The sequence below is a fragment of the Helicoverpa zea genome, chromosome 9, assembly GCF_022581195.2.
Source record: "Helicoverpa zea isolate HzStark_Cry1AcR chromosome 9, ilHelZeax1.1, whole genome shotgun sequence".
NCBI lineage: Eukaryota > Metazoa > Arthropoda > Insecta > Lepidoptera > Noctuidae > Helicoverpa > Helicoverpa zea.
In genome coordinates, this window is record NC_061460.1 from 9,432,625 (window position 1) to 9,459,370 (window position 26,746).

At 35.6% G+C, this 26,746-nt stretch overlaps 1 protein-coding gene across 3 annotated transcripts in view; it reads left to right on the top strand.

Moving 5' to 3' along the window:
• The first annotated feature begins 1,043 nt into the window (after nucleotides 1-1,043).
• The window catches only part of LOC124633523, a 41,159-nt gene continuing 15,456 nt past the window's right edge, over nucleotides 1,044-26,746 (top strand). For 2 of the 3 annotated variants that reach the window (XM_047168774.1, XM_047168775.1), the window contains exon 1: nucleotides 1,055-1,401. In XM_047168774.1, the coding sequence (XP_047024730.1) occupies nucleotides 1,326-1,401 (76 nt within the window). In that variant the 5' untranslated portion in view covers nucleotides 1,055-1,325. Of the gene's footprint in view, nucleotides 1,402-26,746 lie in introns of all 3 variants that reach the window. The other variant, XM_047168773.1, reaches the window with a different exon arrangement.

Consider the following 26,746-nt stretch of genomic DNA (forward strand, 5'->3'; position numbering starts at 1 on the left):
TATTGTCCATATCTCTCAATTGAATCGATAAGGAATCGATATTGATTTCATTCGTTTTCGAAGGACATGAATCGAGGGGCGGGCTCGATAAATGAATTGTCGTTATTCGATAGCAGGAGAACGCCTTTAAACTTCAGGATACATACGACGTACAGAATTCCATGTATTTGAGGTAATAGAAATATTTGCACATCGTCCAATCTCCAATTTCCATTGATGTACGAGATATCTATGTTTAGGAATGTGTGTGTTAGTGAATTAGTTGCCAGCATTTGTCTCTGATCACTTGAAATATGAAACGGTGTTTACATACCATTGTATGGTTGAAATGGTCATTACCAGTATCAGCCAAACTAAATGTATCCATTAAATATGTTTAAGTGCTTTTAACAAGTGCTTTTTACAGCGGTTCTATTAGATTTCCTCAAAGCAAAAACAAAGAAAGAATGTTATTCTAATTAGTCCAGTCCATGAATTTTAAACAAGTTGTGTACACGAATGTATGTAAAAACAAACTGAAAGTCCATTTCCTTTTGTAAGAATGGCCCAACATTTCCACTCGATGTGATATTATTATTTACGGCGCCCTCTCGCGTGCCTCGAATAATAATGTACCGCGGTAATAATTTAGCGACGACACATTTATCATATTATGTATTTACTATTCTAGGTATCTATACCCACTAATATTGTGATAAATACCCGTTCAGCAAGCCCTGATAACTTTGTGCAAAACTAATATTACTTACATCTGCAATTATCATTATCACTTTAATTAATGGTTCTTTGGCAACATCGTTTAAGTCAACTTAGCAAGTTGTAAAGACGGTCAGATTTGACCATTAAAATATTTTACCTTAAATACCGACCCAAAAGTTCAATGAGGTCGATCTTATCGATAAACATTTTTAATTATAACAAGACTCTCCCTAATTTTACTCAAGGGAAAAGTAGGAAGGGTTTTCATTGAAACGTCAAGCGAAATTGATGGGCTCGCCGTGTGCCGTGACCAATAGTCGTGGGGCGTTTGTATCGTTGGGTCGCGTCAGTCGAACGTCCGGAGTCAGTGTGGCCACACGCTTGTTTACCGTGGACACGTCCTGTCACGCGGTCGCCACGTGGACACCGCACGTGACACACATACCACCAATTAAAAAAAATCGAACGCGAATCCGAACTCGATGTTCGGAAACTTTTTTATCAACTGTCAATTTTTGGCGGGAATTTCGTTGAATGTCAAAGTGAATATTGTGAAATAACTTTAGTTATGAGAAACTATAGTGTTGGTTTTTGGATTTGTTGGTAGTTTTTGAGTAGGGGAGAACATGTGTGGTATTTGGTACCTCGTCCTCGGCTTCCTGGCTCTGCCGGGCCCTTCCTGCAGCAACTCAGATAATTTAGGTTGGTGTTAGATTTATTACTCGCATAATTACCGGGGTATCCGCAGCTTGTGGCTAATGGCGTTTAACTTAATAACACTGGTTGACAGCGTTTTAATGCTCACAGATATATGTTTGTTGCGACTATTAGCGTTATCGCGTTTTGTTAATTGCCTCATTCGACGAGCTTCTATTATTATTTGTAGTGATATTTTTATTAGCTTAATGTGTTTGTTTTAATTTAATTAAAATGAATGTTGCATGTGATTTTGTTTTGTTAATTCCTTATTATTAGGAGTATACTGACATTAAAGTCCACACAAGGAGATAAGACAATATCATGACAATCAGTTATAGGTTTTATTGTCTTAGCACTAAAAGTTACAATGGCTTGTTTATTGTTGAACGTCTTGAAGTTCTTTAACTTGGAGCAAGCTATGTTGTGACTAGATAACATTGTTATCTAATACTCATTACAGAAGACTGAACTCTGGTGTCAGGTAATCTTAGTATTTATCTGAGCACTGTGTTTACTTTGATGACCTCATTATTTTTATTACGCAAGTTCTAATCTCTATTAGATTAAAATAAAACTCAACGTTGTTCTTCAAGATTAAAACAACCGAATAATTATATGTTTTCTTTGTGAATGTTTTACAGACTAATTTTCCGCAATCTTGGAAATACTTATATACTTTTTACTACAAGAATTGTATTTAAATAACTCGAGGTATATCAAAGAAGAATTTCGAAGGTACAGAGCACAAAAATTAATTATGTCCCAGAAAAAGTACCGGACTGCAAACGTCCTAGATTAAACAAATATGTGTTTTAATTAAAACGGCTTCCATAATTCTAGCAGCCCTAGGCTAACATATGCTCCGCTATTTTAGCTTAGTTAACTACATCGCGTTTTGGCAACAGAAATTACGCAAACAGCCTCACTCGCGCGAATTAAAACGTTTGCCAGTAATTCGTAGCAAAGCCTTTGGATAATCACAACATCATTTGCTACGACTGCTACGAGCGTAGCTGACGAATCTTTACTACGCCGTAGCGTTCAATTGGGCGGCATGCGAGTTACGATCTTGCATAATACTCTCTTCCATTAAGTCAAGTGGAGTTCAACTTTGGAACTCAATTAAACTTTTCTTCTATTATGTTAATGAAGCACGCATACTTAAAAAAAGTGCCGGGTTCCGTCTTCAATGTTAATAAATTATAAGATAAGAGGTTTATTCGGTTTCAATGCTAATTGTTGAGAACATGTTGCATTTTTATAAGGGAGTGGAATAATATCATTTTTTGCCATTCAATACTGTTTTTGTCGAATATTATTTTGGGAATCAATCTTGTCGCAACGTAATTACATTAAAGTTAATTGAATGATCAATTCGGTGCTTTTATTATTCCTTTCTTAGAAGATTTGTGAGACAAATGATTTTGACCTATTGAGCTTCAACAATAAAGTCGTTTACAGATCGAACCGTAGTTGACCTACATGTAATAAATATGTGTCGGAGTAATGCAGAAGCATTTGGCGTTCCAAAACGGTCAGATAATTATCGGAACCGTATCGGTCAAGTGGAAAACAGCCCTAACGAACATTGCTACATCACCCGAATATATACAAAATACGTATTCACGTGAATAAACTAGAACAGAGAGCAGCATGTATTATGTTACCTGACCTGTACATTATATGACTGGAGTTTTTATTTATACTTTGCCAGATGAAGCGGACAGAGGTGGACTTTTGTGTTATTTTATTACTTCCATTTGAATGAGATTATGTGAACTTCACTAAGAGTTATTTCAGTTCATTTGCGTACGCTTGTATGTGTAATATGAGAAAATAGGGAGTACTATACAGTCGGAATATAGCCATCCTTTTTCATCGAAATATAAACTCCATGCTTACATCACTTCATGGCAGCCACAATTTATATTAAATTTATAAAAGCGTTGTTTCCTTTCAAATTGTGGCTAAACTGGCCTCTGGTGAGGGCTCCCAAACAAAAGCTTTGATGTTGCCGACAAAATCAACATGTATGTAGTTGTGAATGTTCATGAATTGCCAATTAACGGTAGGAGCCGTTCTTTTGTTTATTAAACAATTGTTTTGTTGTTTAACTAAAGTGTTCGAACCAATTGTAAACGTAGCTCAGCATTAAAATTTTGATAGACTTTATTAAATTGTGGTTTGTTGCTTCTATTGTTTGTTGCTCTTCAACTGAACGCTAATTTAAATTGCTTTTCGGTTGAAAGAAATGATTTGAGTACTCTCGGATGCTTTGTTTTTCATGTTCAGGAGTTTCCCCGAAACATCGCTTATTCAAGTAAGTCGCGCTCTTGTAACAATGCGTAAGCTTGGCAAATAACAATTCATAACAAATTAGGCTGTAGATACAACAAAGAAATGTCAATGTTTAATCATTTATTTTATGTTATTGTTTCACGTATTGCTGAAGGGAATGATCACATAAATGTGAATGTATTATGTCATATAGTTATATGGGTATCGGGTCGGGTCTTAGTTCCCGGCTCGCACTCCGGAATGATTTTCTTAACCGTTTCTTTATCGCTTCCTCAATCCGACAGCTTAACGGCCTCAGATCTTTAGATTCAAGTTAATTAAATAATAAGGAGATAAGTATGGTTAGTATTCATTACTTTGGGTTATCATGTGCCTTTCTTAATCCTTATTTTATGCGTATTTTAAGGCTTTTTGTTTCATTCTTGATATGTTTGCAGTTACACCTCTTACAGCCATTAACACTGGCTGTAACCTGAGGTAAGTTACGATACGACTTTATTGCTTCGCCAGCACTAAAATTGGACAATATAAATTCTATTGTATCTATTGCATTCTATGGGCATTGACGCTGCATTTGTCGTAGTCAGCATAGGTGACCGTTGGAAATGTATAAAAAAGTACGTACAGCCGAACTTGTAATTAATTTGTACTTTCATTCTTGTTCAATGTTTTTGAAAATGATATTGTTTATCAGACGGAGAAGTATGGAAGAAAAAGACAAGCTGCAGATATTTGAAGTGTGAGAAGAGGATGAGAATTATTACTATAAATATAATCATCATCATCATCATCTCAGCCATAGGACGTCCATTGCTGAATATAGGCCTCCCCCTTTGATCTCCACAGATACCTGTTGGAAGCGACCTGCATCCAGCGTCTTCCGGCGACCTTTATAAGGTCGTCTGTCCACCTCGTTGGTGGACGTCCTACGCTGCGCTTGCTAGTCCGTGGTCTCCACTCCAGCACTTTTCGTGTATATATATATAAATATAATTATTATCTAATAGACCCTGCTCCGTTACTTGCAACTCCTCTGGTCTGACAGCTGTCCACGTGCAGCGATAATATAATCGCTTTCCATCAGGCAATTCATCTGTGCATGCGCACCCTATCACATAAAAAACAAAATTACATGTGCCTGTGTAATGAATTGGAGAACATATGAATATTATTAATACTCCAAGTCTATTTAAAGATTAAAGCAATCATTGTATTGACTATTTATTTATTTTTCTTCTACAAAAACGCACCACTATAAAGTTAAGTTTAAATTGCAATATGTACGAGGTTCACTGACGCTGTAACTTCATTGTTTAGAAGCGCTAAAGTTTCTTTCGGCTTTAAAACTTTCCCGAGGAAATACACTTAAGATTTCCTCTCATTCTAAGTTTTTACTTACTTCACGCTTAAGCCCTAGTGGCCAGTCACATATCTTTGCATTTTACTGTGAAACTTTTTTATGTGTTGCTTTGCTTTATATCTTTTTAAGAATAATAAGTTTTTGAAATTAACTTCTTAGTAAGACTGTTTAGTTTATGATTTCTCACTAATAACTTCGTCAGTTTTATATCCAGTTTTGATATAAACGTAATAAGGTTTTTGAACTCAAATCATAAACACAAGTGCTTCGCCTCACCAAGCATATCTTATACAGAGTACCTTCATATGAATGTAAATACCTCCTTTCATACTGTTTTAGTACACAGCGTTAGTGCTAGCGTAATTTGTCCGTAACCAAAAAGAAGTACAAAAATTTTGCTTTCCCCAAACCGGCGAAAACTACGCCTTCCTCGCCATTTGAGTACCTAATTTCAGTTTACAATCATGAAAATGTAAATGTAAGTGGTCGGCCTAAGGCCACGTTAATTGATGAATTTCACATAAGCGCACAAAGGTTATGCGTGATACCCCGGCCGCGCCTACTCGTAAATTAATTAAAAACGTGACAACCGCGAATTTAGCCCTTTTCATGCCGTGACTGAGTGAAGTAACCAAACAATGGCCGGTAATGTGCACGGGGAAAGTTTTGCCGATTTTATAATATTTATTAATTTTTGAGGTAACAAATTGTGGTTTTTAAGTAGTCAATTTTTACTGTCATTGTAAAGGAACTATTTTTTACGTATGTCTTGTTTGCAGGAGGACGCAAGCTAGGAGAGAGTTCGATTTTTTCGTGATGGTTTGTCTGCAGTTGTTACTTGATAATTATCGAGAGAAATGAAAGTGCAACTCTAAGCCACTCATTGGCCGAAAACATGAACGTTGTAGCCAAGTTATTTCTTTTAATGAACACAATACAATTACAAATATACAGCTATTGTTTATAGGTGTGTATTTGAAATTATTGTTTAGGCATACATAATAGGTAATACATATTTTTCATGCCAGTAAAATTCTGCGGTTGACAACAAACAACTCGCTAATTAGTTTAGCTTTCTGTAAAATATCTAAAACTGAACATAATAAAACACAATATTCCAATTATTATTACTTTGAATATTTCCACCGCTCCATCAAAGAAAGTAGGTCACAAATACAGCCAATTCATAGAGAATGTATAGTATTTTATATAAAAGACACGTACTGGTTGTTTCAGCTTCTATTTCAAATCTGAATCCTAAACGTTTTCCGAGAACACCAGAGGCGCTGTTGATTTCAATATACTCGTTGCCTACCTGAATTGTGGAGGTCAGGAATATATTCGGACGATCGACATTCGATTAAGTATTGAGCCTAAATCGGAACACCTGTATTGGGAAATATCAATACCTTCATACTGGACATGTACGAAATTGAACCATCTAACTATGAAATCAATTTTCCAAACCACGCAAGGAAAATGACCTCAGCATTTTGTTTTACTAAAACACACAGATATACCCAAACGTATTTTTCCCGTGACTAAACAGAATCGGGAAAACGACCTGTCGCAAAAACGGAGACAAATCTCATTCCTTAAAGAAGGTTCCATGACGGACAGAGGCCGAATCAAACAAAATATCTGGCATAAATAATTTAAGCTCAAGCCAAATTAGCATAACTCTCATCTTTATGAGAAAACGGCTCTCTGCCATTAACGTTAAATAAAACAAAATTTATTAGAACCTTATTTCTTGACATTCTACTTTAAATACGACAGAGACAAAGAAAATATAATTTGTTGGCAAAGCGAAATGCGATGGCTGAAAAAACAAAAAACACTTATGTGAAACGTGACAATTTGATTACGCGTATTGTGCTAGCATTAGCTTGTTTTTATGCAGGGTGTGATGTTACGAGAATACACCTAATTTATTTTTTATTTTACATAAGATGAGACGTCTGAAACTCTGAACGGAGCTCGTCAAATCTTAGAAATATCTTCGTGTTTGCCAAAACTTTTATGTCATACGTGGCTTCTTCAATTTTAGTGAAAATATTTTCGGTGTTGTATACTTTTGTCATATACAATTTTATATTCGTGGAATTTCATTTCGTCTGGTTGTCTAGTCTCGGTTTAATGGCTTGCTTTCTTAATACTTTACATTAGATTGGAGTGCGAATAATGTGGGTACATTAAAATGTTGGTCACAACTTTGTATAACTTTTACGACCAACTGTATGAAGTTTGTTACTAAGGTGGGTAGTTAAAAATTATGAAGTTGTAAACACTAATGAGCAGGTTTGTATTATTTTTCAAGGTACATTCACACCCTTTTAAATGTTAAGTGTGTTTCATTAACACCCTATGGCTTTCCCGTGCCGTAATTTCTACGTAATAGGTTTAGTCCAGTGCTCCGGGAACCAAACATAACATTTACGTACCTACTCGAATATTATATGAACAACTTTTTAACACGTAGCTTAAATTGCCAGTTATCATAACATAGTAAAAAGTGTATTATAATCAATTCAATTTAAAAGTTACCTGAGCAGAATACTTTACCCACTCTTGGTCGTCCATTGACGCCCGTTTGCGTTATAAATAAGAACTTTATCATTTGATTTTAGACTCTAAAGCTTATAAGATAGGGTTTAAATTCGTAAATCATGCACCGTGTTGGGATTAAGGTGCTGAGATTATATTACGATCACCAATCCAGTGCTGAGCGCGGTGTTAATGGTGAAAATGCATCAGAAGTGAAGTAATCTAAAGATAAACATCGAACGAACTTACACTCTAAGAAAACATGAAAGCTCTTTGCTTTATGTTTGGTTTAGGTTAGCGTGAGATCCATATTTTTATTAGGGTTATGCAAACAATGGCTAAGATCTATTAAAATAATAGTAAACATAAAGGAGTGAACGTGTTGAAAATAATATTTGTATATAGATAGATGGATATACTTAGTTATACAGTATATTATTGAAGTTGAACAAACAAACTAGTATTACTTATTTTCACATGAGTTTGAACTGTGCCTTTGTAACCAAAAATCGGACGCCGTACCTTCTGCCGTATTCCAATAAAAGAAATCATGCGACTGACTGTCAAAGTCATGCATTTGCATACAAATACATCACTATGAATTCAAGCCTTGTATGTAGGTACTATATGAAACACGTTCTTTTGTTTCTCTTTTGTTTATTCGTTGTTCAAACGTGCATTAAACATGAAGTCCTCTTACAAACACAGCGTTGACCGACCCACTTCTCTGCTCGTATGTTATTAATATAAACTATTAATAAACGACTGTGTGACCTAAATACATGATTATACGTGGTTTACGCCAGTTACCGAAGGGGTTACTTATCAACTGAGCCTTTGGAATGCGATAAAGGAGGTTACACACGAACAGTGCGGTTTGCGTGCGTTAATGAGGCATAGTAGGACTAGTACGATTGTCATTGGTCAGTTTAATTGCGTGCAAAAAGAAGGTAATTTTTACAGTCTTTTGCATGTTGTTGGCTAAAAAACGTAGGTTAATAAACGAATGGTGGACGTGAAATTCATTGATTGGTATAATTTACTCTAAAATGTCGTTTTTTGACATGAGCGTCCTCGCACATTGCGCCCACAAAACTAAGTAGACTCGTTTCACACCAACTGTTGGGTCTAATTAAAATGTCTAAGAAATGGTTTGGTATTATTGTAATCATAGATACAGCAGTGCTGATTACAGTACGTTGTTAACACAGGCAGGATAACGCCTGTTAATTTGTTGGTCCAATCCTATACAGTCTTTAATGACACCCAAGGGAGCTTGAAGAAAATCAGACTGTACATGCTTTTCCTTGTGAATGTACCTACAGTTGTATCTCAGACAAATAGGCAAGCACATACATATGTACGGTACACTCACGTCCATATATTTACAGCGTTTTAAAAGAAAAAATCGCGATACGTTTGAAATGTGTCCTCTGCGTCTACCGTACCCTTTGGGACAATAAAAACCCGGCTAAAAGTAAATAGGTATTCTGTTCGGTCGGTATGTTAACATTCAGAAGCACCTTTGTATCCCTTGGGATAATACGTGAGGATAATGTCAGCCAGTGTTATTATATAACAAGGATGATTCCGTTACTTGGGGCTGGTAAGCGCAAAAGTTTAGTGGCCGGCAAGGTAAGATATGTGAAGGTAGATATTTCTTTATTTTTCTCTCTTGCTTTTTACATATTAAATAGTGTTTACAAAAACAAAAATATACTCTGCGCTTTACTTAAGTTTCTACAGCAATAATTCAGCAGCGAATAATTTTGTGACAAATCCCATTCAAAAGCTACGAATGTCGGACTAAGGTCCTGAATATTTATGGTTCTTCAGAAGTGATAAATTAAAGTTAGACTAAGAAAATCTTCCCTTTGATAATCTGCGGTTTATAAAACCGTTTAAAAGCATTCGCATTCCATTATTGAGTTACTTTAAAAACACGAGGTTCTATATGCTTGCTTACAGTAAATATCTACTGTTTTCTCCAACAATCTTGAACCCAATCTTCGTTGACATAATCCAGAGCTATTTCTGCTAACGTTTACCTGTATACGAAGCCCAAATAAACCTGCCTCATATTGTCCCCCACATATATTTCGCTTCTTATGACCTAGACCTTATTAACACTAGGAAAACCGGGCGACATACCTTGCATAGCAAACATTGTGATAAAGGCAAAACAGACCCGAATATACTGTAGTTACAGTGTCCTTTAAACTTGGCATTCCAACTCGACCCAAATACCACTCCAATTAACCCCTAAAAACTGTTAGTTGCCACCGAGATCCTAATTTTATTTATATTTTTTGACCTTCAAACTTTTAGAAGCCTTCTCGTGTAAACAAGAAGAACTATTAAGTATAGAACAAACAACGCACGGTAGGATTTGTTAAGCAAATTGTAGGTATATCATGCTTATTGTGACAGTTTTAGGTGTCCTAACTAAACAATTTTATGTTGGTTAAACTTCTTTGTCAATTCGTTAAGTATCTTTGCAAACCTTGGATTGGGGAACAAACGGTGTTTATAACCTGTTTATTGTTCCGCGTCGGTAGTAAGATTTAATGGGGACATTGAAAACGAGAATAATAATATTCCACAAACAGATCTGATCATTATTTCGCCTAGCCTTTTTAAGATGGACAGCTATTACCGTTATAGTTCGGCCATTCAGAGAATGCGTTCCTGACACGTCGCGATTGAACTGACGACGTAATAACATTCATTGATTATTGATATAATAATGTTGTTTTAATGCTCCTCAATTGTTAAAACGGTAAACAACCAGCAAAAATATTTTTATCGTAACTGCAACGCCATTGCAAAGTTACGTCGTCAGTTCAATCGCGACGTGTCAGGAACGCATTCTCTGAATGGCCGAACTATAATATGTTTATTTAGCTTTCTTTCCCGTTTTCTATTGCTCCCGTGGGTTATTAAAAATTGAGCAGAATTTGATGGGTGGGAGAACAATGTATTAGTGAAACGACTGTATGGGCGTCATTTTGTATTGCAATTTAATTTTTGATTTATTCTTCTCTCGGATTGATATTCTACATGGTTTGCGCAAGAGTTTGACTGATAAAAAACTGCCTTACTTTCTATGTTTCGCAAAATCCCACAATCCTTTCATTGTACAAAAACTAGCTTCCGCACAATAGGATTATCATTAAGAAAAACGGCTTGTAAATGAACTGTCCCTAATATAGTGAACCCTTCTGTTTCCCTTTGCAAGTAGGAGTAGAGACAAGGGTTCGTCCTACCGGTATGTCTGTTCACGTTACTCAGGAACGGGTCGGAAATTAAGTAACACCTTATTGGATTGTACGAAACACTGGATTTACTAATGGTATTTAAATTACTTTAACACCGACTTTACACTTGTAAGTTACTGCAGTAAAAATGAAGTTAGTAGGTAATTTTTCCACAAGTTGTAAGAAGTTCTAAGATATGATATAGGAAGGGCTTTGAGGTTTTTTTTATAGCAAGTTAATTATGTGAGCTACTTACGTAAACAAACTTATCTATAAATGTAAGGTAAAATGTTTTTAAAATTAGTAAATATATTTGATTAATTAATTAAATCAATATTTTACTACTACTTGAAGAATTGGTTTAAAAATGCATTTAGTAGTAAAGTGACTACTTTATAGTTATACCTTCAAGAGCTCATTTATATCCATTTTAAACGATCAACAAATCAAATGCGCTTAAGTATTGACCTCTTCAGTAGCATAAAATAAAAAACTTTCAGCGTCAATGTAATGGAATTCAATTGAAACTCAAACACTCAAACCGTGCCTATTATTATCAACAATTGATGTTTAATAAACAGCACAATGGGTGCTAAAACATCCATTTTGTTTGTTTAGTGTTATTTCGATCATAAATTTTGATAAAAACCCATTTCAATGAAGCTAGAGCGATATGGATTTTGGGAAGTGATCGTTCCATGTCGATGTTTGTTTTCATGGGGTTTTATGGCTAGTTCTGTTATAGTAAATGTGATGTGAATGTTCTGTTATAGTACTTAGATGGATAGTTAGGTGGATTCTGTTTGAAAATAAAACTTTTACATAAAAGTTGACTGATGTTGTCGTAACTAACCATACGCTTAAACTCAATTAATTTTGAATGGTTTTAGAAGAAAAAATCATTTTCAAAATTTTATAATTTAATAATTTACTGTTTGTTTTGTCCCTAAATTTATTTGTGTGTGTTTGTTTCTTGCGCCATTTGTGTGTAAAATAAATGGGTTTTATTTCTTTCTTTCTCTCGTCCTTACCAACTTATAGGTACTATCGGCTGCTATTAAGCGATTTATTGTCATTATTTTTTTATAATTAAAATTATCTATTCATACTATATCTAAAAGGCGTCAAAAAATTCATCCCCATCGCTGTCAACTGGGAGCGTACCCAAGAGGCTGGCAGCATTACCTCGTTGGATGGCCATGCTGATCCTTTGTCCGAGGTAATAGCCAGCCTTTTGGTCACGAGAAGCGTCAACCAGCCGCCAAGACAAGTCTTTAAATAGGGTATGCGCATTCGGACCCCACGACCCGAGGGTTTCAACCCCAAACGGTTCGAAAATATACTTGCCGACAAGGCCACTATATTTCCGCCGCTTGAGGTTCTCCGCGGTTATATATAGTGTATATATTTTAGTTTTTTTATTGTTCTACTAGGATAGTTTTCTTTTTGTGTCATAAATTATAAAATCACTTCATACTTATTTACAATGTCATTTACAAATGCCAATCAGCACAGTACCTGTGTAAAATTATATCACATTCTATCAAGAACACATAGCCAACTAACTTGATAAGGTAATAGTGCAACTTAAACCATACTACCAAACACTAGCTCATATCGGTCTAAACGTCTATGAATGTTCCGTCTGTCTGTCTGTGCATCTGATTCCAGGGTAATGGCACCCAAGATACGGGAATACTAATGTGCAGATGTTAATGTGAATAGTTTACTTAAGTTTGTTAGGGGAAAGCACAGGTCTTCGTATCTAGTATTCGCAAGAATAATGTTGGTAACTAAGTACCTACTAGTTTTAGTTTCCTTGAGCTTATTTTCATTCTCGTTCTGAGAAATTGGCTTAAATCTCTTTTTGTATGTAAATTTTCGACTTGTACGGTCGAAAATGTGATTTACATACATAAAGGTCAGATCCATTTGAATTGAACGTCATGGTAAAATATGTCGATGCTTTGGGTACATAAGAATACTAGACTTCGCAGACATGTTTGTCAATAGGTACTACTTGCTACTATACTTTTGCATAAGGAATATTACTTAGAAAAAACATTGACTCGATCATCCGTTTCAGCTGTTAGTTAGTCGATCAGTAATATTACTAAACTTGGCCTTTGCCCAGCAGTGTGATACTGTAGGCTAGATATAATATAATAATTTATATGTTTGAACAAATTTGATATGACAGGAACATGTAGCAAAAATAGCTAAACATTTTTTTGTAACTGAAACGTTTGTTAGTTTTCAATTGTAATCTAATTCCGTTTACATACAATTCAACAATATACATTTGAAAATTGTGTCTATTCTGGATTTTGTTATAAAATATGATTTAAAAATAAAAATATTTGTACATAAAAAGTTTTTTTAAGTGCACTATGCAGCCTGTGCAGTCATTTATTTTATTTAATTTGAAAGAGTTACAAGTAGGTCATCCATTCGATGATAAGTGGTCACCGCTATCTATGTATTTTTTTTATAACTGAAGTTGGTTAGCCACCGTAACCTATTTGGTTATTTTTTAATTATTCATACTTTATTTTTTTAATTATTATATTCACAAAACTAGTAGAGAGAGAGACTAGAGTGGCAGACTCAATGCAAGTCAACCATCGGGTTAAAGGGAGATTATAAAAAGTAAATAAAACAAAAAAAAAAAAACAATATGAAAGAAATTAAATAATGATTGTGTTAAAAATATACCTAACTTATATTCTATCTCAATACAGACACATTTCAAGTTAAACTATGTGTACATGTTTCTCTGGTGAATTGTTCTTTGGTTAGAATTGTACATTCTAACCTGTAATATATGTAGTTAGAAACAACAATGTTCAAAATATCTTCAACCAAGATTAGTTTCATGTCATGGTTTCTCTAGATACGATTTACTGGCACAAATCTCCCAAAAGCAAGCGCTCAGACAGTAAACCTACAATAATATAATAATAATAATAATAAGCCCCGCAGGGCATCTGAGGCGGATGACGGGGAGTAGCGACCCCGCGGGGCTATATATCCGAGTGCTCCAGGGAGAGTATACTGTCCCCCATCTCCGGCCTGCCGGAGTGAAGCATGATGGGGGATAGGTCTCCCGCCTCTTGGCTTGCCTTCATCGGCCGGTCAGAGTGGAGTCGCTAGAGCAGGGTTAACAGCCCACTCGGAGGGTAGGTGCCTCGTGGTAAGTGGCGAGTGGGCCGGTGATGCTGGACCCACAGGGAGCGCGTGATCTGCGTTTAAAGTCCGCCGAGGTATCCTCACCCTTCAGCCGCTCATGTACCTGTTGCCCCCTTGTTGCGATTTAGCGACTGATTCCCGGGGGCCCAGTAAGTGAGTTGGCGAGTCTCCACCTGCCATTTTTACGTGTATTTATTACATTGTTATCGGCAGGTGCCATAGTTCCCGTAGTTTCCCCATTCCTAGTCCACTAGCATCCCATCACAATAGCCCAAGTAGTTTTCATCCATAGTTAGCAATAGTTTAGCACAGAACCGGGGATTGTCCTTGGGTACATTTCTATAGTGTATACAGGGATAATCGTCGGTTTTGTGTCACCATTTCATTAAAGTTGTCTCAAAAGGGCTTCAGCGTGTTGGCTTCGGCCCCACGTTCGCCTCCCAAAAATCCGGGACTCTATAGTCCCGAGGTCTGGTAGAGACATACAAGATAATAATAAAGCCCCGCAGGGCATCTGAGGCGGATGACGGGGAGTAGCGACCCCGCGGGGCTATATATCCGAGTGCTCCAGGGAGAGTATACTGTCCCCCATCTCCGGCCTGCCGGAGTGAAGCATGACGGGAGATAGGTCTCCCGCCTCTTGGCTTGCCTTCATCGGCCGGTCAGAGTGGAGTCGCTAGAGTAGGGTTAGCAGCCCGCTCGGAGGGTAGGTGCCTCGTGGTAAGTGGCGAGTGGGCCGGTGATGCTGGACCCACAGGGAGCGCGTGATCTGCGTTTAAAGTCCGCCGAGGTATCCTCACCCTTCAGCCGCTCATGTACCTGTTGCCCCCTTGTTGCGATTTAGCGACTGGTTCCCGGGGGCCCAGTAAGTGAGCTGGCGAGTCTTCACCTGCCATTTATACTTGTATTTAATACATTGTCATCGGCAGGTGCCATAGTTCCCGTAGTTTCCCCATTCCTAGTCCATTAGCATCCCATCACAATAGCCCAAGTAGTTTTCATCCATAGTTAGCAATAGTTTAGCACAGAACCGGGGATTGTCCTTGGGTACATTTCTATAGTGTATACAGGGATAATCGTCGGTTTTGTGTCACCATTTCATTAAAGTTGTCTCAAAAGGGCTTCAGCGTGTTGGCTTCGGCCCCACGTTCGCCTCCCAAAAATCCGGGACTCTATAGTCCCGAGGTCTGGTAGAGACATACAAAGCCATAATAATAATAATGTCGGGACACCTTTTTCACACACGGTCGGTTAACCCCATGGTAAGTTATTTATTAACTTGTGTTATGGGTGCTAACACAACTGATAAACTACATATAGCTACATATATACATATTCTACAAGCTATACAAATATTTGTTTTGTGAGGAAATCTAACCTGTGAGGTTCGTGAAGCCACACAAGACCAAACTGACCTCGACTCAGCAAATACAGGTGTAAAGCTTAGTAAAAAATGTGCTTAGAAGGACCAAAATGTGGTAGCGTAAAAAGTTTGTCGTCTAAAAGGACTAAAATGATTTTATTTACTTTTTCACCCCTGTTGGTCGTGCCTTTTAATTGTATTAAATGTAGGAATAAACATGGAACCAACAAGCCATATTTTTATTTGCACGTATCAAGCAGCCAGTGCACATAGATCTCAATATGCCACGTAGACAAAATGCCTCATGCCTCGGCATGGAAACGAGGCATAAATATCCCAGTATATTAAACCGAACGAGCTCGGAACAGGCTCCAAACAAAACACTGGCTTGTGAACCCAGGAATTCACAAATAAATTACGAACCTTGTATTTTTAAACACAGTCTGACGAAAATATAGTAACGAGAGCAATCTATTTTGTCTTAAACATAATGACGTATTACTTTTCAGGCTCATCAAAATTGATGGCACTTTTTTATATATTTTTTAGTTTGTTGTAAAAGCAATAGGCGCTTTGAACACTAAGCCTAAAATTATGCCTATGAATCTTAATGCTCGCGATGCTCTTTAGAAAGTAATTTAATTTTTATAGCTGCGTTGATGAGTGTTTTTAAATACGCCTTAAAGATGGACTTAGATAACTTAGAAGATATTAAAATATACTGATCTGAAATGAAAATTAGGCCGATTGACTTGATCGTAGTTTGATTGCCGATTGACTCGATTGACCTAAAAAATATTTTTATAAAAAACTGAAACCGAAATGGACTGGACCCGACCTATATTCTTGAAAACTTCTCCCAAGTCTGATCTTTTTTTAAGTCGGTCAAAAATCACATACACTCACACACACAAAATCCTAGCAAAATTCACGTTAGTCAAACTTTGTTTTATTATCACCTCTGCAGAAGTGCAGTGATGAGCACGGAGTTTCTAATTGAAATGTACGGCAGTGCAGGCAATGCATTCTCCGTATTGCAATCATCGCTTGCTCTGTAACTTGATTGGTGATTTCAGGGGACCAGATTGTCCTGTTTTTACAGACGTGAAGTGTTTGGGAAAGGTGCTAATTTCTATCAATCTGTACTTCGTTTAAATAGAGTCAATAAGAACTACAGCAAAATTCATTTGTTCCCAACGAGTAACACCCTCAAATGTCACACTGTTACTCGATGGGATTTTTTTCTGAAAAGATTCCCAACCGGTCACACTACCAGTCACACTGTTACTCGATGGGAATTTCTTCAGAAAAAAATCCCAACCAGTCACACTGTTACTCGATGGGAACACACTGTTACACCTCTCCCCCACTTACGACACGTGGCCGCCGCCGCCGGGGCCGCGGGAAGAGGGATGCAAAAGTATTTTTACATTAAATGTGCATGGAAAATAACCGCCATTACACACTCGCGATAACTGATGTTGCCGGCTTATCATAACTTTATTTTGCTATACATAATTTTAATTGTCACAACATACTTATGGCTAATTATATGTATTTGGAAAATTGTTTGAAGTTCAAATTAACATTAGAAATTAGAACTGATAATTGTTGTAAAATGTGATGATTTACTCTGATATATTATATAAAGCTGATTGTATTTAGGTACCTCCCCCCCTTATTACGTGGGACTTAAATATAGATGGCGAGATGTGGGTGTAATATTACACCTCTGCCTACCCCTTCGGGGATACAGGCGTGAGTCTATGTATGTATGTATGTATTTAGGTATTGTAATTTTATTTAATTATTTAAGAATAAAACGTTCAAAGGAGAATCACCAGCAATATGACGAATAAATGTTTTTAAAGTAAAAACCGATTTAATTCTTCTTTTCATTAACTACTGTAATATTGTGACTGGTTGGGAAATTACTAATAAGAAGTTCCCATCGAGTAACAGTGTGACTGGTTGGGAATTTTTTCTTAAAAACATTCCCATCGAGTAACAGTGTGACATTTGAGGGTGTTACTTGTTGGGAACAAATGGCAAAATTGTATACAGTACAACTTTAATCTAATTAGATTTTACAATTATAATAGTAAAGATAAAATATGTTAGTCCAGCAGTTTAGACATCAATAAAGTAAGTTCTGTTTCGTCTTTTAGAGACCTAGTTTTTTATGAGAACCTCGAGTGTATCTGTATCAGCTAAGCTTAATTTAAACCGTCAGAATCACTGTCACTCCTTCTATTTATTTCGTTATTTCTATTTATGTCTATTAAAATCCAATTCAACAATCTGCAGTAGTAATTTACGTTACATAGGTACGTATGATGAAGCAAGTGCACTTGGACATCATACGGTCGCAGTCGCCCAATTTAGCAAGCATTGACGATCAAGCTTGTTGGACGTTTGACCGTTTTGTACCGAATATGCATTCAATGCGTTTGATAGTCTTATGTGATTGTGTCATGAAATGGTTATAATTTTGATTCTACGAAGTTATTTATCATCATTTGCATGTCTTTTGTAACTCGTTCGGCTAAATATTGTGAAAAGTATTTAGGTAATATAAACTTTTAAAAATTAACAATTTCTAACTAAACATAATATATAAACTAATGTATATATAGAAAGATATCATTTTCTTAGTTTAGTTTGTACCCTAATGACTCCAAAAGGATTTGAAAAATTCTTTTGGCAAGTTACACTCATTCTAAGTATTACTGGTGTATTTCATCACAGTGCAATCAGAAGTGTAGCTCTCATGGGACGCGGGTAAAACCGCGGAAAAATGGCTAGTTCTTCGATAAACATTATTGATACGTACCCATAATTTCGTGATAATAATTTCAATAATCTTATATCATATTAAACCCTTAACAAAGTCTAACAAATAAACAAAACAGCGTCTCTACATGCAAGTTTTTAACAGTAATTTCCGTAAACTGCTACCCGTAATTATTTCCAACCCGTTTATTCGCGATGCATTAAAATGGTGCTTCGTGTTAATTTAAACTGTATCATTGCCCTATATTTTGTCGAGAATTTTGGCTACTAATTGCTGTCACTACAATGTAGAATTTGCACAACGTATTTTATATAAATAATTTAGAGGACTTTGGAGACTGTCTTCCAAAATTATATTTTGTTTCAATGAGAATTTACTGCTGCATACTTGAAAATCTGTTTGAGACGAACTTTATCATTCTAATATTATTTATAAGAATTAGCTCTAACCTTTAAGCTGCGTGTTGCGTTATTTTTTTTCCTTTTATGATGTTTAAAAAAATGCTTTATTTACAAAACATGAAAAGATCTCAAATAGCAACGTTTTGTAATATAAAATGAAAAACGTCCCATAATATTCTATTTGAATCGCCAAGCTTGCTGTACAAATTAATTATTTTAATTACAGCTACTCTTGTTACAGGCGTTGAATGGCGTAAAAATAGATCAAAGGAAACTTGTTAAAAATATTTTAAAAGTAAACCCGCTGAAGAGAAAAGATAGTTAGAATCATTAAATAAAATTGATTACTTTTACTTTTTAAAAGTACGGAGTCATGAATGGGCGTAATCCTTTATGCCTGAAATTACATTTGGTAAAGACTTTTCACATGAAAGACACCTAAACAGACTAGTGACCACTGAAGGTATTGTATTTTGTATTTGTGATACCTAAGAGTTATATTATTTTGTCTTCTTGTAAAAAAAAGTTATTAAAAAATAAAGTAGCAACTTTTTCCAGCGATTTGATAAGATGATAAAAATTCATTGGAAATATTCAACCTTCGCTAAAACCGTTGACAATCAGTGCCAAACAGTACTAGTACTTCAAACCGCCGCGTTAGGCAATTTGGCATGAATATGGTGTGTAATGTATATCGGCTTTATCATCTAATGTTACATAATATTATATTACTGAAGTTTACAAGGTGATAACTATTTATGTTTAGGTGTATAATGAAATAAAATCTTCTTGTATATGCAGGTACAACAATTAATTGCTGTGCGTTAGCAAGAATGGCTGGCCCGATTTAGCTCATTTTGGTTTAACATGTTTGTAGACGTCCAGGGAAGGTTTAAACGATACGTAGTTCGCGGGATCAGCTAGTAAAATATATTGTTAAACAAAAAGCATTGACACTGTCACATAAATATGTGGCTGTTTCAATCTTCATTTTTCCCAAGGCCGTGGTGCTTGAAAGTAAACATAATTCCTACTTCAATCGAACAATATCCAAATTATATGAAAAAAGCACAATTCCGGTGTAGCTACATATAACCAGTATACGTGTTTGCAGGATAAATCTCCCACATTTTGCGTAGTTCCCATCTTACGGCGATTTAATCGAGGTTTAACCAGTAGGCCTTAAACGTAACTTAATTATGCAGGCCAGGCAAGCCTGGAGTATAAATGACACGAGTGTGCGAAGTTGATCGGTGGACCGTGGGGCCGATTACGGCTATTTAACCCGCCGATGTCGCCGTTAATCGAAGCCTGGACTTGGAAGCTCGTTAGATAATTATTAATGAACTAGCGATGCCCTAGGGCAGTCGATGTTAATCTTTTATTAAATGTTGGCGTTTGGGTAACCCCCAGTTTTCTATGAAAAGTAGTGCAAATAAATATAATAACAGTTGCAATGTGCATTCATCACCGAAGCCGACCTCAACATAGCTGGGAAAAAAGGCTCGGAAGATGAAGATGATCACCGAAGCAATTATTATCCCAGAATTACATTGAGTCAATGAAAAATAAAAGATAATTTGTTGTAAAAAGTTTTGTTCTAAAATAAAATCTTTGTTCCTTATTTTTTCCTCTACATACTAAGTACTTGTAATTTCAAATCGTGCGAATGATGAAGATTTTCTTGGAAGTCAAACTTTACTAAAAGCAAGTTTTTTTCAGTGTTGTTTTCAAAATTATATTTTCACGAATTTACCTTCAGATATTTTTTCATCCTTGTTAGTACTTTATCCTGTACAGAAAGGTCATTGATTTAATTCATAGGTCAAACAGTGATTATTATTAATGTGCACACTCCTTGAAATCGGATAAAAACATGTTAATTTTTGTGTAACCAGCGTCAAATAAACTACCTACGGAGATCAGCCTATCGCAAAAACGAAATGAATTAAAAAATATACCTGGCCAAATAATGCTAGCTGTTTATTCACTTATCGCTGTATCTCTGCCAAGCCCTAAGGGTCACGTTGGCTATGTTTTTATGTTATTATAACGTAATAGGAGATCTCCCGAGAACCACCCATATCAAAAGCCTGTTATAGACCACAACAAATTATCGGGGGATAAAACTGTCAAACCTATTGGTTTCTTTTGTTTTCCAAGCATCTTCAGCCATGATCCTAACATATTTCCTATTGTTTATGTTCAGGAAAAATCTTGGAGCGACAAACAATGTAGTGCCTTAACTCCCATCTCTTGGGGTTTGGCAAACACCTTTTATTCGTATTATCTGTCCGACTATTGTTCCTCGGTTCCTCGTGGGACGATATGAGTGAGTGACGAAATGTCTCATGTCTTTCCCGAATTTAATGGACTTCGTATAAGTTTGGGGCACGTGTATTCTAATTTTAGGGAAGCTACACATGATACCTACTTGCACGAGTAAAAGACGCGGATGATATTATTGCAACTTTTATTTTGTAATTTTTTTTTCTGCGCCGCCACCGACGATTGCGCCAACCGCAAATGCCGACTCCAACATATGTAGTTGGGAAAAAGGCTCGGAGAATGATGCTGCCAACGATGATTATATGCATTTAAAAGTTATGTGATCTGAGGGTTTTAAGATGACAAAACTCAATAATAGATGATTTATATTCTCTTGCTTATGAAACAAAAAACTTAGGCTCGGCGCTCATTTTTGTCATCCTGCTCACGAGCGTTATCGTTGAGATTTCAACTTTATCTCTATGTACTTAAGTTATAATTTTATTCGTCAAAAGGAAGAACAGTAGTGTTTTTGGACAGAGTTTATGTTGTTTTCAAGCGACAGAGATGTTTGTTCCAACATTTTAGGATACTTTTAAGCATTGTTTTGGTAGTTGGCGTCAGAAAGAAGACTTTTTACGTCTTTTATGTTGGAATTAGATAAGTGACGTCATTTCCTTGCTTCAAATTACTTTTTAAGAATGAAACCTGTTGAGTTGGTTCCTTGATAACATTGACATATATTCTAGCGATAGACAAGAACATCCATACAAATAATTTACCCGCTTATGTCATCTGTTGACATCTTGTTGACGTATTGTGACATGTAGTCATCCTCATTGATGTTAATTGCAGAAGTGACATTATATTTTCGCTCGTATTTTGCCTACATTCTTCATTACTCAAAAAGTTTATATCTAAGTGAATTCGAAATCATGTAATATATCAAAAAGTTTATTTATATCTAAGTGAATGCAAAATCATGTAATATATTAAAACCAGGAACTTATTTTTAGGATTTTTTAATATTAATCACTAATAATTGATAATGATAATTAATTTAAATTTTCGCGAATTTAAACGCGCTAATATATCTTGTAGTGTTTTTACAGTAGCGAAATACATACTATGAGGTCATATTATTTTTTCTTGAAAGTAAGAACATACCATGACAAAGTCTGTTTTCATTGATATTTTACCTACTGCCAGTTTTATGGCACATCTGTTTCTGCACGATTTTCTTAATCCATAATTTTAAGATGGCGGGAAACAAATTAATGCATATTTGTAAAATTGAATTATAAATGAAAAGTATGATATACAAGCGTTGTAATAGCATGAACAGCGTGTAATTTTACTAACTTGACTCTCGAATAGTTTATATGTGTAAGTTTATACCTTGATATGTATTTTCTATTTTATAATTGTCGTTTCATAGACATCCATCTGACGCAGGTGTCAAAATCGCTCTGATTTGCCATTTTGGGCAATGCAAAGTCTGCAGTGCATTTCAGTGTGGCAAGCTTTTTGTTCGGAACGTTCTATCTAGTACGTAGTACATATATCGGGTGTGTCGTTCATTATCACATTAAATGAAATGCGTTAATACACTGGTTAATATATGTCGACTAACACAAAGAAAAAAGAAAAATACGTAAAAATAAAAAAATGCATTTTTCAAACAAAGTAAATAGAATAAAAATGTGCGAAAATTAGAATACCATATAAATGTCAGTCATTACAAAAAAGTATGCAAAAAAACTGTAATTCTCCCTTGAAAACTGACAGCTGTCAACTGATCAAAACATTCGATACTCCTAACTTTATCTCTGATTTACACATGATATTGTAAATTGTAAAAACGAAAAATGACTCCTGTGGTTAAACCACTGAATGGATTAGGTTATTTTTTTTACAAATCGCCACAGAATATTATAAAGTATATGCGATAGAATTTAATGTGATTGTGAACGACACACCCTGTATATCGACGCTTGATAAACATTTCCGAGTTTATGGATAGGCTGCCTTGAACCAACTGTCCAAACTACATAATTTTGTTTTAGGGTGTATAAAATGACTTGAGAAAATAATGATCTTTTGATCAATTTCATTAAGTTTATTAAATGACCCTGTAGAAATTAATATTTTTTATTATTTAGACAAAGAGGATAACTCAACAAAGAGGATTTTTTGGGAACTTTGCTTTTAATGTTTCCTCTCGCTTAATACAGAACAAACTATGGTCTTAATGCTCGCGGGACTTCACGACGAGCTGAGATTCAAAAAACGTTTCTGCGCACGATACATTGAGACCTGTCATTCAATTCCCATTATCCTTATCAGGACTAAATAAAAAAAAAAACACACACACACTTAAACACTTCATAAGGACAAATTGATGTGGGCATGTCCCATGTCCCAATTAATAGGGTGGGCTGTAACGTCTATCACAGAGTAATGACCAAAGCCACACGTCCTAATGACGTCAGCGCTGAGAACCCTGCGGTTTGTACTTCTGGCCATAGCCAAGTAGCCATTTTGGTAATTGTTAGAGAACATTTGAATTTAGAACGCGATGGCTTCGTGTGTCAGAACATTTGAATTTGGAACATTATTGCTTCGCATGATGAGATTTGAAGGCATGTCAATATGTTTTTTTGTTATATTGTGGCATGTAGAATATTGGTACCATCTGCATCCACTGAGATTGTAAGCCGTTTCCGACATATTTAAGGCAGATGATGAATTGCCTCGTAACTTTATATAAAATTTACGTCACGTTGCTTAAATTAATGCAACTACATAGTTTATTATGTACTCGATGACAGTTTTGAAATATAAAAAAAATACATAATTATTTCACCCACAGGTATATTGTTCGCTTTGCGAAATTAATCTGTAAATTGTTTTATGTGGAAGTCATAAAAGGCCTTAAGACTGTAGTATAACTGTCATACAGACTAAAATATTATTGAGGTCAAGGTAACTCCTAACAGTGCTTAATAGGTTATAACACTCTTGGGATAAAATATTATTCCGTTATGAAACCATCTGAACTTTTAAACACGATGTCTAGAGATTTATATAAGGTCAAAGCTAATTGATATATATCTTAAAATGCATAAAACCCTGTTAAAAAATTATCCCGTGGGAACTTCCCGTAGTTCTGAGTTAGTTTTCGGGTGAAATCTATACAAAGAAAAAATCTCAACATTTTTCCCAAAAAAAAAAAAAAAATCCGTAGCCAAAAAACAACATAACTACCGAACACAATTAAATAAGGAACTACAGTTCGCAGTGAATCCATAGCTTGTCCACTTGTAAAGATAAGGGTATGCCTGTAACAGGGAACAATGTACAGATCACGGTGAGAGTTACGGAACCCTTTGTCGGAAGGGACCGGGATATGACGCTAATTATGTTACTCGTTTTGTAGTAATGGGTTTGAAGAATGCTTTATACGTAATAGTTATGGTTACTGTTGCCACCGAAAGGGAGAACAAAAATCATTATGGCGTGTTTAAAAGAAGAAAGATGTAGTTCATCGGAAGAAATCTAGTAATTTAACAGGATTCATCATCTAGAGAGCCTTTTTCCCAACTATATTGGGGTCGGCTTCCAGTCTGACTGGATGCAGCTGAGTGCCAGTGGGTTACAAGAAGCGACTGCATATCTGCCCTCTACCTAGTTTTGAAACGAGTATATTAGTTAATCCTTTGGTTGAAAAGGCTGCTTCTCCAATTCTAGTGAATGGTACTTGTAAATTTCGTAGCTTTGTTATTGTTAAGTTTACTAATTAAAGCCTTTCATGCATACATATGTAGTTGAAACTGCGAGGAAATTCTGTAATCCTTACATAAAGTGGACCGAAAACCAAAATAGGCAACATATAAAAAAAATGAGACATGCTACGTACACGAAAATGCATTTAAACCGAAACGTCTCATCTTGACGATGACTTGACACAACCCTTCTTCAAGCAAAACGAACGATTTTTTGCTAAAGCCCAAAGGACGTAATTTATTTCTTCTTTTGTTTCCGTGTAGGTAGGACTTTAGAATGAAATGGAAAAGTTATCTACGAAGCGTTTCAGTGTACAGGGTTTGATTTCGATGTTGAATGAAAAACTGGAAACAAAACTCATTCGTATAGAAAATATTAAAACAGGTGATATGATATCAGAAAATACAACCAGAATTTGAAGCTGAAAATTGTGTTCAGTAAAAGCCTTAGCAACAGCGAATGAGTGACTGTAAAACCAATTATTCACAGGTGGATATAACAGTCCATTTTTGAACAAAATGCTTTGTTTACGAGTCCCATAGAAATATGAATAATGAGGCGTCAACTACAAAAAGTTCCAATTCACTCATAATTTTGACACTAATGTGCATTTTCGTTTAGATATGTTTGATTAATGTGCTCGATTAGACGTCTAAAAAGTGTTCTAAATAATAAATTAGGTACACTTAAGCTTATATTTTTAGAGTTTGAATATATTAACTTATTGGATAGAATTTAGGACCAGATGTATATTAAGATAGGGATCGTCAAAAGGGCATAGGACCTAATTTCCCAAAGGGGTAACTGGAGTAGTTTTGAATAGTCTTTCTTTATTCGGATTTTGTGGATCACTTTTTCGTTTTGAAGGTAGGAGTACCTTTCACATTCCTTGGTTTCTTTTAAAAACCGAATGTACCTAAGTCAGAAATGTACGACTATTTCCCAATGTTAGTATAACTTTGCATCACATAAAATATCAGACAAATTGAAGTATTTTTTGTGTGTCCTTTAATAAAATAATAACAGTCTCATGTGTTGTTAAAGCTGATTAAACTTAACGTGCATCTTCAGGTTGACTCAAAGATCTCGTCTTTAGGTAATGTAACTTTGTGTCAGGTGGTGTGCGTGGAATAAGCAACACTGTTAACTAAGTTGAACTAAGGTCGCTAACTAGCGTTATATAATTAACTAAGTTCATTCAGAAGAGTATGGGTAGTCAGAAGCCAGTAAGTCTGACACCAGTCTAACCAAGGGGTATTGGGTTGCACGGGTAACAGGGTTGAGGAGATCAGATAAGGCAGTCGCTCCTTGTAAAGCTCTGGTACTCAGCGACATCCGGTTAGACTGGAAGCCGACCCCATCATAGTTGGAAAATAGGCTCGGAGGAGGAGATTCAGAAGAGTATGGTTTTGGTTTTCCAGAGAGATATTTTGTTGCCATGGTAACTGGGTTGACGAGATCAGATAGGCAGATGCTCTTTGTAAGCCACTGGTACTCAGCGGGTGGAAGGATATTTTATATTTTTGTGTAGGAATAAATTAGTACAAAAAGTCTAGAGAAATAAACCCCCATACTCTAAAAAATTATTAAAAAAAAAAACAGTGAACTTGTCCCTTCGAGTCCCTCATGTGAATAATACTTATAGGTATTACTTAGATACTTAGGTCTTTGTAAAGTCAAAGTAAACTACAGGACATTGTCAAAAGTTTCTTAAGTATATAGGTACATATATCGGTACTGTCAAATTGTCAAACAGAACGACCCTTTTCACAAATGATGTAGGTACTATTAAATATCGATTTAATGTCACGAAAGTTTTTAATACACGAAGTTAATAACAAGTGCTAAATTATTATTTGAATATTTCAGAACTAAAATGTTAACTTCAATTTGATTTAAGAACGTGCTCATTATCAAAATTCAAATATTAAAAATTTTATGAGAACTTTTTAAGAAACTAAAATTATAGAAATTAATCATACGTATGTAAAGGAGCATCTTTCATTGTTAATTATTATTCAGCGAGTGTTCAAGTTTTGAGTGGGTTCACAAACTTTTCTTAGGCTTAAAGTTTAAGTTTCTTAT